Source organism: Salvia miltiorrhiza, chromosome 8, assembly GCF_028751815.1.
Source record: "Salvia miltiorrhiza cultivar Shanhuang (shh) chromosome 8, IMPLAD_Smil_shh, whole genome shotgun sequence".
NCBI lineage: Eukaryota > Viridiplantae > Streptophyta > Magnoliopsida > Lamiales > Lamiaceae > Salvia > Salvia miltiorrhiza.
The window spans coordinates 38588067-38599810 of record NC_080394.1 but is presented as its reverse complement, the minus strand read 5'-3'; the positions used below and the strand labels follow the sequence as shown (position 1 = coordinate 38599810).

Here is an 11744-nt window from a genome sequence, read left to right as displayed (position 1 = left end):
TTCAAGCTAATATTGATGAAAAATAAACATATTAAGTGTATTTAGCTATTGCACTAGAGTAAATGATTGAAGTGTGGAATATCTACTTTATAAAACATAGTGTGGAGTTTTATGTTCAAACTTAGTATATGTGTCACGTGATCAACGATTATCACACCCCGTATTATTTAATTGTCAAATATACTCCCATTGACGTTATAAACAAGAAATGTGGGTTGAAATCGCAATAATTGATAATAAAAAATCACCATTGGCGAACGCCATTGAGTACTCCATCGAGTAGTGAAGAACAATATTCGATTTAGCTATTTATCTCGTTATTTTCAATGAGACGAAGCATTTCGTCTATCTTAACTAATGTGTTCAAGCTAATATCGATGAAAAATAAACATATTAAGTGTATTTAGCTATTGCACTAGAGTAAATGATTGAAGTGTGGAATGTCTACGTCATAACATATAGTACCGTGTATGAGACCACCTACCGTGTATGTCTCATAACTCTGTTTTGTTGGGAACTTAGTGAAATATCCTAATCCTTGTTTTGATGATACCAAAATCAATAGGTTTCATTTGTAATTGACTAGAACTGCTTGAACTCAAGTGTTAGAGTTCTTTTTCTAGTTTAGTTGTTGTTCTGAAGACTGAAGACTGAAGTTACCGACTGAAGCATCAGTCGAAGAATCAGTTTTGATTGATTACTTAATGCGAGCCGCGTGGAATCAGCGAACTGATACTAAAGTTAAGTTTCAGTTAAATATTCTTCCTCGGACTTAATCTCCAACGTTCAAAGGAAACCACGCACTCCAGAAGTACAGCCGCATTAAATGCAGATATCTCAGGATCGTCCTTTCTCTGCAGAGGCCATTACCTTTTTGGTGATTACCTTTTCAGAGATTACCTTTTCAGTGAATCCTATGTTTGAATCTTAAAATTCTCACTTGCAAGTATTTGAAAGAGTTATCTTGCTTCAATAAATATCTTCAATATATTAGTGGAGATATAATAATGAAATGTTATCCATTAATTATAGTGAAATATAAAATATAACAGTGAAACTATTATCTAAAAATATTGTCCACTAATATTTTTTATTAATATATTACCCGAAAATGTTTTTATTTTTTATTGATATATCATTTTAATATTTTCCACTAATATTTTATATCATATAATATCTCTATAATTATCATTTTCAATGAATTCTTTGTCAAAGAGTCGAGGTATAGAAACTCGTGATAAATTAATATGACATGAAAATTTTTGTTTCCCCCCTAAGGAAATCACTTCCCGCCCTGAACGAAAAAAATCCCTCCAAAAGTTAGAGGGAATTTATTTACTTTTTTGCTCAATTTTCCCTCATTTCTCCCTCCTTCGTTTCTCATCACATAAATCATTCATTCTCCTTGGATTTTCCCTCACTTGCCTCATTTATCAGTTGTTCAATTGTTTCCCCTTATTGGTGTCCTCCTCCTGCTGGACAACAAAACATCACAAATCATCGATGTAACAAACGAGGAGGCGGTATGATTCAGTGGGTTTATTGTCAACTTGGAAGATGCTAACGTCGATCTGCCTTTGGAGAGCTTCACAGAGTCGACTCGTTCGAGAGCTGGAAAAGCTGACGAGGGTCGAGGAATACGCCTTTATCTCGCTGGTGAAAGATACTGACCTTCAAACTCTTATCAAGAACCTGCTATATATACCATGTATGTATGATATGTGTTAGTGTTTAAATTGATAGTAAAATGCAAATTGCAGATAGATAGGAGAGCTAGGCGTTGTCTTTTGCCTAGTCATGGTTGTGCCCGTGGGGGGTCGCGCCCTCCCAAAGTTTGCAAAGACTGGTGCTAGAACGTCATGCTCGGTGGCTTGCGTTTCAGACGAACGCCACATGTTCGATAATTTGTCTCAGAGAACAGCACCGCCGTCCTTCGCCTAGCCAGAGTTGCCGCCATCGCCATCTCGCTTCTTTGTTTGCGTGGGTTTGATTAATTATGTATTTCTGTAGCCCAAGCCTTTAGAAGTTGGATTGAAATGAGATTTTCATCGCAGCCGTTGATGCCTTTGACTTCACCGATATCCGCCGTAGGATGCTTATTACTTTTATTTTTTAATATACGCATAACACAGGTAGTGGGGCATCTAAAATTCAATAATGACAATATTGTTTATTATTCTGATGGTTAGAAAGCCAAATCCCATTATTCATTACCAGAAAACTTAATTTCCCATATTCTACTTGTTTTTATTAGTTTTATATAAAGTAAGTATGAAATGGGATAAGCCATCGTGTATCTGTGGAGCTCAGCCTGGTCCTTGTATTATGTTTGGTTGAGAATTAGCTGCTGTTGATTGAGATCGGAAGAGCAACCGTTGTAATTTTATCAGAACAATATTTCAATTTCAAGACAAATAAAATACACTAGTTCAAAACACTGGGCAAGAATCTTAGGGGGTTCACATTCATTGAGATGGTAGCCAAAAAATTGAATACAAAGAACCTAAACGACCAAAATTGTTCAAAATTCAATAATATTTAGATTCACTCATGACCACTGCCACCAATACACAAGGTTGCTTTTTCTCACTGCTTTCTGAAGCAACCTCAAAACAGAAGAAAAATAATCATTTGATATGTATGATTATCTTCACAAAGAATATAGTGTATAGCTAGCTCAAGCAGCTACAGCAGCTCTCGCCCAAACAAGGATCAAAGGTGTATGCCCGGTTTTCATTCAATTGCCTTCTATGAACTTCCTCAACTTGGCCCTTGCAGAATCTCAGTCTCGGTCTTTGACAAGAAACTGTATCTTGACGCTTAGAAGAGGAGAAACAAACCATGATGGCTGTGACGTTGTCACCTATATCTCGCATTAACGCTTCATTGTTCTGGGTCGTTGTGGTACCTCAGCTCTTTCTGTACTAGGCTAACTGCCTCCTGGTTCGACATAACATCCCAAATACCATCGCATGCAATTATCAAGAACTCATCGTCCTCAGTCAGCTTAGTCATCTGAAATTCATATCCAACTGGGAGTTTCATATACCAATCTCCAAGAGCTCACCAATATAAAGCACAACATTTGGCATCCTAGAATGATTTGAACTCTACAATGGAACATCGTCTAAACAAATACACAGTTTCTTCGTCTAAATTATCATAGAAACTACATCAATTACAATTGCTGTAAGTGATAACAACAAAAAAAATGCTCCATTTAGCATTGATGTTGTAATATGTAATGAAAATTCTGCAGGTTGGCAGTAGAGGGGAGAAAACAGAGGTACAAGGAATAAAAAATCAGCAATGAAACACCGCATCAGAAGCAATCTCCCCACAAAACACACACACATAAACTCCCAACTACAGAAGGACGGAATTGCACTTCTGCATCATCAACAACACACAAAATGGCGGTTATCTTGTTCAAGTCAAACAAAAAGCAAACACACAATAATAAAAATCGAATCTTGCCCAAAAAGATCAGGAAAAAAAAATAGAGAACAAGGAAAAAGAAAAAGGGGAGACCTTTCATGACCAGCGGTATCCCAAATCTGAGTCTTGATAACTTTACCATCAATATTAAGACTCCGGGTTGCGAACTCAACGCCTATAGTGGACTTGGACTCGAGATTTAACTCGCTCTTGGTGAATCTCGAGAGAAGATTCGATTTCCCAACACCCGAATCGCCAATTAGCACTAGTTTGAAGAGACAATCTGAGAGAGAAAGAGGCACCTCCACCTCGGCGATGCACTTAGGAAGATGAAGAATGATCAATTTATTGGAAACAAATTCATCTATAAGTTATAAAATAAGAAATTCAAACATAAAACACCAATTCGAACAAAATACAAAAATACAATAATTCAGAAACTATTTTTCAGACTCACCATCTTCCCGTTGAAAAATTTGGCGCAAATATCGAGAGCCATTGGCCGAAACAGCTATAGCCTCACCGAAATTCTCAGGCACTTTTTCTATACGCCATCGTTCTTGAATCTGAAAACATATTTGGATTCAGCGTCAAAATCGCCGTTGAACAATGTTGCTCTCAGCCAAAATTTCTCAACGTATCCCAAAATTTCATATATAAGTATATTCAACTATATTCACGAAGCAGTATAATTACCGTGTCTGGTATGGTTTCAATAAGAGCTGTATAAGAAGAAGTAACTAAAACTTCATAAGGACGCAACCACAGTGAGAGACCAGCCTCCTGGAATATATCTAGGATAGGGAGTGATGAAAAAAACCAATCAATATTGGCTAAAGTAGCACAAGATAGTTGAAGCAAGAAGTGGAAAGTGGACATTCATATCCAGCATCATTATTGCACAACTATGAATTAAATTGGCTAGATAACCAAGGGAAGTGGAACTAATATATTGGGCCCATGACATAATAAGATATAAGAAACTAGTAAGTAAATCAAGTGCCTTCATGTGAATATTCCTGATCACCAGAAGTTCACCTAATAATTGCTTTTGCTCGCAAATGAGAAATCTTCTCCATTCATTTTGTAAGTCATCATTGATTCCTATTTATTTTGCATGTGTGTGGAAACAAAATTAGTAGCAAAGAATCCAAGAAAACAATATATGTGCAACAGCTAAAGTCATTTATATAACTACTCGTGGATGATGCAATTAAGAGGCCATTCTTCATCACTCACATTAAGTGCCTAGACAGGGACTATGAGACCCTCACACCCTATAGACACACACAGGTTCAAAAGTTCTATTAAGATAGTTATTAATACTATCATACCACCTTTTATGGATCATTGCTAGCTATTACTATAGGAAGAAATCCTCTATGATAATTTATCAAACATAGTCCCTGGCAAGTCCAGATCATGAGTGGATAAACATTTTTAACTAAGCACACATGATACTTAAAGACTAATGAACAAGAAACAACTGAAAACAACAGTACTAAGGCCAATGAGCAGGACGGAAAACATGAACCTAAATTTATCTTAGAGACGGTTGCTTACCATAAAAGTGAGAAATAAGTTGTACAGCCAGGTGTTCCTGTCTACAGTCATCCCCACTCTTCACAATCACCTAGGTAAAACAAGAATCAGATAAGTAGCAACTCCAAGAAAGAAAATAACTATGTCGGCACATGTACATTACAATGTATTTCCGGTGGAAGGACAAACGAACAAGATTAAGAAGTATGAAATTTATATTTGGCACAGTTCACTAGAAAGAAGGAGAGAAACATAAATTCATAAAATCTGGCATATAAAATGCAATAGTTATATCTCCAAAGGATTCAACAAATATCTAGCCAAGAATTGTGAACAAAAAGCCTTCCATATCTTTCTGATTGACATAATCTTAACTTATTTTGTCTACTCATATCTGATGAAAATACTAATCATGCAAAGGGATTCCTTGTCGATACATCTAAATAGATCCAAGCTATATAAAGTAGAGATCATTCATTTAAGTCATTTGGGTGAATGGATTAGAAGTGATAGCAATTATATCTTACAGCAAATTTTGGCAACAACTATTTCAAATTAGGATTTAGGAGCCCACCCTCGGACCCTCCCAATGAGATATAATGGAGTCTGACCTTTCTAGAAAATTACTGAGTCACCTATTATTTGGTCTGGACTAAGCAGATTTCAGTTGGATCTAAGCACAGATGCATCTATTAAACAAGAGCCTTAATGAGAAAATCATGATAAAATTGCTCATAACACAAATATTGAGTTTATAAAATGCCCATGAACAATAAGAAGCCATAAAGACATATAAGAAGGCTGATGATGTTGAGCAGCATATGAAATCTGTTACACATCAAGTACCTGGAAATCTGATAAATCCCGGCTTCAAAGCAGCAAGCATGTTGAAAAGATCTTGTCGAAATCCATGTCCCTGCAAATGGGAGTTAGGAACAAGTAAAACAATCTCAGTCACAACAAAGAAAATATAAACCAAACTATGAGATCGCATTCCCTAAAAAAAAAAAGAACTATGAGATCACAGGAGCACAATCCCAATTCCAAAATATTACAATAAAGAACTGATGCCTATACTGCAAAAAGAAAAAAGAACTGATAACTCTGTACACAAGGATGATGGTAAGTTACACAGTCCAGCTTCCGTATAAAAAATAATGGTTCAGCAGTTAATTGAAACATCAAAACACAAAGAAAATATAAACCGAACTATGAGATCACATTCCCTAAAAAAAAAGAACTATGAGATCACAGGAGCACAATCCCAATCCCAATCCCAATTCCAAATACAATATCCGATCAAATGTCTAGATCTAATATTACATGACTACGAAGATCTAAGTCGCTTTCAAGTACTCCATAAAATTCCAATAAAGAAAATAAGCTCAACAAATCTGTGATTAACTGAACTCACAGTGTTTCTGCGATCAACAACATTAGCAAAAGAAAGCAACGAAATAATTTATAGCTCTGTAAATACTTCTTGGAGCAAGCAGCAGCAAGATGCTTATCTACTCCCTTACAAAACTAGTAACCAATACTTCTTGTGAAAATCATACTCACCAACTGCCTGCACCAGATCTGTTATTTTCATCCAATTGTTCCTTCTCAAATTCTTCTAGTATCGCACGTTGTCTTTCAGTTACAGTTCTGAAAAATGACAGAATGAAAAAATCTGAGCATAACATGAAATCTTGTTCTCTTTGCAGCAAAATTCTTCAAATCTAAAAGTAAATGCACAGATTGACTTGAAAAAACAATAAGAAGCAGCTGCAAAAATACAAAGAAAGACACCTAAAGCCAAAAGTATAGCACTCCAGAACTAGAAACATTTAAATACACTATTTCAAATAGTATATATCTATAATCCAATTGTTTTATTTGCATGCTCGAAGAAGTTTATCAAATTTCCAGAAATAGGTATATTGATGGACCTTTGATGGGATTACACACGTAATGGCAATAGATTGCAACAGAAAAGCCCATTAGAAAAATTCAATGATGCCCAATATGGAATTAAAGGAATAAAAATCTGATTATGGTAATATATCTTGTGCATTCCAAGAAGTGATAAAGATGGTTCTTTAAAGATATGTGGGAATATAGAAATTTTTGGTTCCAACAGAGACTCTTATTGATAAACAGATGCCATCATGTCATGATGAGTCTTATTGATGAAAATCATTAGACACAATCAGAAGTTATCTAACATGGAAGTACAAGCTTCAACAAAATACAATATTTAAAGAAAATTAACTCATCTTTTGATTTAATATTTTCTACAAGTATTTTCACACAACTATTTCATTTTCTTTCATATTTTTTTCTTTCTCGGCCTCCTTGAGGACAAGAAGATGAGAAAGCTACTCAACCACATAAATACAGTAAAATAGATGTGACACTGAAATTTCATTACAAAGCTACATGAAATTCAGTGTAGTGACAGTCACTTGGATTAACTGGTACAAAGACAAACTGGAGAAAAACCTGGTCAAGCTACTCAACCATATAAATACAGTAAAAATGATGTGACAGTGAAATTTCATTAAAAAGGCAGAGGCTATATGAAATTCAGTATAGTGACAGTCACTTAGCTAGATGGATTAACTGGTACAAGGACAAGAGAAAAACCTGGTAAAGCTAACAAATGACTCCGAAACTATAACAATACATTTCCCTGTAGGGTGAAGGTGGTCATATTCCATGTTATGCATTTTCCCTGGATCATTTTTAGCTAATGTGGTACTAAATCTGCAGTATCTGTTCTATGTTTCTTTTTTTAGGGCAATGACTTACCAGAAATAGAACGAAAATCAGGCAATGGTCCATTCAATCTTAAATGGTCTTGTTGTGGGAGTTCCTGCATGTGTGTAACATGCTAAACCAAATCAGTTCACTCATCATCTATGAAGCTCAGCTTATATCGATCCACAAGCTCAAACTCAGTTTTCTTACCAACAGAATACATAGAAGGAAAACATATATAGTTGAATCACTAAAATACAATCACATCTATGCATCTTACTATTATTGGCTACCAACTGAACTGAAACTTGCAATTTGTAAGTCAGTTGCTAATTCAAATATGGTTATCGAGTTGAACAGCATGACAAATGAACTGGTCATTTAATAGATCAAAATTTCAAAACCAATAACTCTCATCTTGCCCAGCTCAGCTGAAACATGAAAAAATGAATAGCATAATGAGGCAAGTGTAGATCCCAAATCTGGTTCCTAGAAATCCATTTTTCCTAGTCTAACAAACCATGAAGTATTTGACAGCAACATTACTAGCTAAACGGAAAAGGATTCGAATTTCAGACCTTCTCAGCTGCTTGGCATCCGAGTGCTGAGACTTGATCAAGCCATATTGTAGACCTTTTTGATGTTGTCAGCTGCAATATTGAATTAGCATCTGATCCATATGCTTCCAACACCATCTCCACCTTCTTCCACTTTGCAACGTCGTCATCCCTGCACGAGCAGCTCAGAGCTCGAGATACTAAAAATCAGCAGAAGATAAAATAAAATAAAAAAATCAGTTGGTCTTCTCACTTTATATCAGATGTGGCTAGCTTCTGCTGCTTTGAGCCAATCGGCCAGGGGCTACAGTAATTTTCAGGATAAAATTGGGAGAGAATAGCTCTGATAACAGCTAACGACAGCACCTTACTAATTCATACTATAAAGTCCATGGTCCTGGTTAACCTGATGTTTGCTTTCCCTTGGACTGAACTGGAAAGGAAAATGCACAAATCCAAACTATAGATGCTGAATTCCACTTAAAGTCTATTAGAATCCAAAAAATTTATAGTGGTGCAATGTAATATTCATGTAAAGACACTACAGGTATATAAAGCACAAATAAATGTTCATTCTAAATAATAACACAATGTGGCGCTCTACCAGCAAAGGATTGCTTGTGACACTACAGGTATATAAAGCACAAAAAATTCCCATATGTATATATGTATACATGATTATTCATGAGAAATATCAGCTGCTATATTAGTTAGGAAAGAAGCAAAACTGAAGATAAAGAAAGGAGTATATAGAAAATCAATTTTTGCACACTTAATGACATACTAAAAAGCTTAGGCAACAATATTGCACACTTAAAGAACATAATAAACATAAAATGTTGTCAATTGATAGAAAATAGAAGAATCTGTCCAAATGAAAAAAATTGAAATACCCATCCAATTTTTTTATTACAGGAGAAGTTGTAACCAAACCCTCCAAAAAGGATCCCTGACCTTGGTTTGGTTTAGCATCCAACCTCTCATATAAGTGGGCATCATAGGATCGCCCAGCTCGTTTCTGTTGGTCTGATGTAAGTGTTTCATGAGAAAAATTGTCAGGCTACTCTCTTGAGAAAATTTTCAGGACATACAATGCTTAATACAAGATGATAGATGTTTAAACTTAAAAGTATAAAGTGCAAAATCTGCACCAAGGGCAGAACAATACTTGTTGTATAGCCACCAGAGCTGGGTCCACTTGATCACCCAATATCCATGAGCATCACTTGTTTCTTACAAAATCAATATCTAATAGTAAGTTTTTTACCCCACCCTTTTCAATGACTTCACTTAATATGCCCACTCCTGTAGCTTAACAAAATGTATTGTTACTCTTGCAAGGGATTAGTGGGTATGGAGTTACTTTAATGGTTCAGAAATTATATAAAACCATCTGTACTGAGTACTCCTAAAAAGGAGCTGTATTATGCTTATGAAAGTCGACTAATGGTATTAGAGTGTGATTTCAACTTGCTATGCAAAAGCTATAGTGCCTGAACTTAAAAGGTAAGGCTCCAAAAACATCACATATTACTAGGAACATTTTAGAGATATCTTGTTAACATCCAATGAGCCTATTCAGAGTAGCAAGAGAAACCAACAAAAGAAACAGGGAACTCATACCAGGCTCTGCTTGAACCTCTTGACAAAATCTTAATTCCCCCAAAATCTCACGGTAGCCAAAAACCCATCGGTCAGCCCACTGCCCACCAATAAAAATAACTTGCTGTTTGTAATCACCTGTTTTGAAAGCAACCTGTGCCAAGAGAAAATAAGAAAGAAGGCGATATGAATGAAATAGTGGCCTTAAGACAATCATTATGAAATACGAGCACAAAAACAAATTTGATAGTGCTCATAACAAAAGAATTGAAGTCACTAAATCATAAAGATTTAAGTCTACTTCTTCTTGATATAGCATATTTCTCTTGATGCATCATACAAAACATAGAAACCTAGCATATTTCTTCGTCTCACGTAATTTGAGCATCTTATCTATCACTCCAACAAGGAGAGAGTGTAAGAAACAACAAAGGCACACTAAACCCTTTTATCTATCACCCTTTCAAGTTTAGCCAGTTATCCGCAGCTTGCAACAGAGAATTAGCTTCTTCTAAGTTCTACAAGACTAATCAATCTACCTAGACAGAAACAAAATACTGATTAATCACCAGAGAAACTTAGAATTGTGGCAAACAAACACATGCAAAAAGTTGAATAAGAGAATTCCCATAAAGGTAAGATAGAAATTTCCTGTTCGTTGACTAGAAAAGCACACATTAAACCCATACACGAGTTTCAGAAAATCATCAACCAATATTCAATTCAAACTACCACCAAAATAAGCAAAGCGCCAGACCAACGATTCAGTAGATCAGAGTGTAAATTGCAAAGAGAGGCATCAAAACGAAAGCCGAGATCACCACCTTTGAAATACTAACGAGCTAACGGCTGGAACGCTACACAATCAAAAACCCTCGAGCAAAATTGGATCTTTAGAGAGAGAAAAGAGGGATTGAGAAAATCGGAGTAGGTGAGGTTGGCAGAGAGAAGGAGAGGCGAAAGAGGCACCTCCACCACGGCGATGCACTCAAGAAGACGAAGAAGGACCAATTTATTGGAAACAAATTCATTATAAAATAACAAATTCAAACATAAAACACCATTTCGAACAAAATACAAAAATAAAAATAATTCAGAAACTATTTTTCCGACTCACCATCATGTTCCCGTTGAAAAATCTGGCGCAAATATCGAGAGCCCTTGGCCGAAACAGTGATCGCCTCATCGAAACTCTCAGGCACTTTTTCTATACGCCATCGTTCTTGAATCTGAAAACATATTCGGATTCAGCGTCAAATTCGCCGTTGAACAATGTTGCTCTCGGCCAAAATTTCTCGACGTATCTCAGACACGGATCCAATTTCTTCTTCGGGTGGAAATTTCTGCAATTTTTTCCTCGGGCGGCCAGCCAAACCATGGTTACCTCTTTTTTTTTTTCTTTTTTTTGACATTACACGTATCTCAATCGTAACGGCCGAGTTGTATTGAAGCTTCCGCACCATAGAATTTTCCCCATTCTTGGCCCTAAATTATTCCTCTCTACAAACCAAAACAACAAACAAACACTCCAAACAACCTCATTCTTCTATTCATAAACAAATCTTTATTCACAATACAACATCTCTAACGCATTCGAGTCTTACACAACTTATTAAATTAAATGAGAATTCTTTAAACAAAGTCTTTGTATAAAACCGTTTCACATGAAACTGATCAAGATTTGGACCCAAATTCATACTCCCTCGGTCCCACTCCAAATGTCTCATTTTCTATTGTGTTGGTCCCACTCCAAATGTCCCATTTTCTTTTTTGGCAATACATCATCTCTCTATACTTAATATTTAAACAATTTCCACCAACTCACTTATACCCACTTTATCTATTTTATACACATTTCTT

The 11744-nt window shown here is 35.8% G+C and overlaps 1 protein-coding gene and 1 long non-coding RNA gene across 19 annotated transcripts; one reads left to right on the top strand and one right to left on the bottom strand.

Annotated features, from left to right (window-relative positions):
- The first annotated feature begins 1255 nt into the window (after positions 1 to 1255).
- Positions 1256 to 2221, top strand: LOC130996690 (uncharacterized). The gene is made up of 2 exons (XR_009092734.1): positions 1256 to 1656; positions 1761 to 2221. It is a non-coding gene; the product is annotated as an uncharacterized LOC130996690 (long non-coding RNA).
- Positions 2222 to 2438: 217 nt separating this feature from the next.
- LOC130996689 (uncharacterized) lies at positions 2439 to 11483 on the bottom strand. Of its 18 annotated transcripts, XR_009092725.1 has the most exons (11): positions 11002 to 11473; positions 9906 to 10038; positions 9237 to 9308; positions 8304 to 8715; positions 7777 to 7840; positions 6544 to 6630; positions 5827 to 5896; positions 5002 to 5071; positions 4135 to 4232; positions 3896 to 4004; positions 2439 to 3758 (listed from the first exon to the last, which is right to left on the bottom strand). XR_009092725.1 is itself a non-coding variant. In XM_057921987.1 (8 exons), exons 1-5 carry the CDS (start codon positions 11068 to 11070, stop codon positions 5851 to 5853), a joined length of 459 nt encoding a protein of 152 aa, XP_057777970.1. In that variant the 5' UTR covers positions 11071 to 11482; the 3' UTR covers positions 2439 to 4004; positions 4135 to 4232; positions 5002 to 5071; positions 5827 to 5850. The 18 variants fall into 18 exon arrangements, 1 of the variants encoding a protein (XP_057777970.1); XR_009092727.1 differs by having other exon boundaries at positions 8359 to 8454; positions 8536 to 10038; positions 11002 to 11481; XR_009092719.1 differs by having other exon boundaries at positions 2439 to 3390; positions 3532 to 3758; positions 8304 to 10038; positions 11002 to 11480.
- Positions 11484 to 11744: the final 261 nt, after the last annotated feature.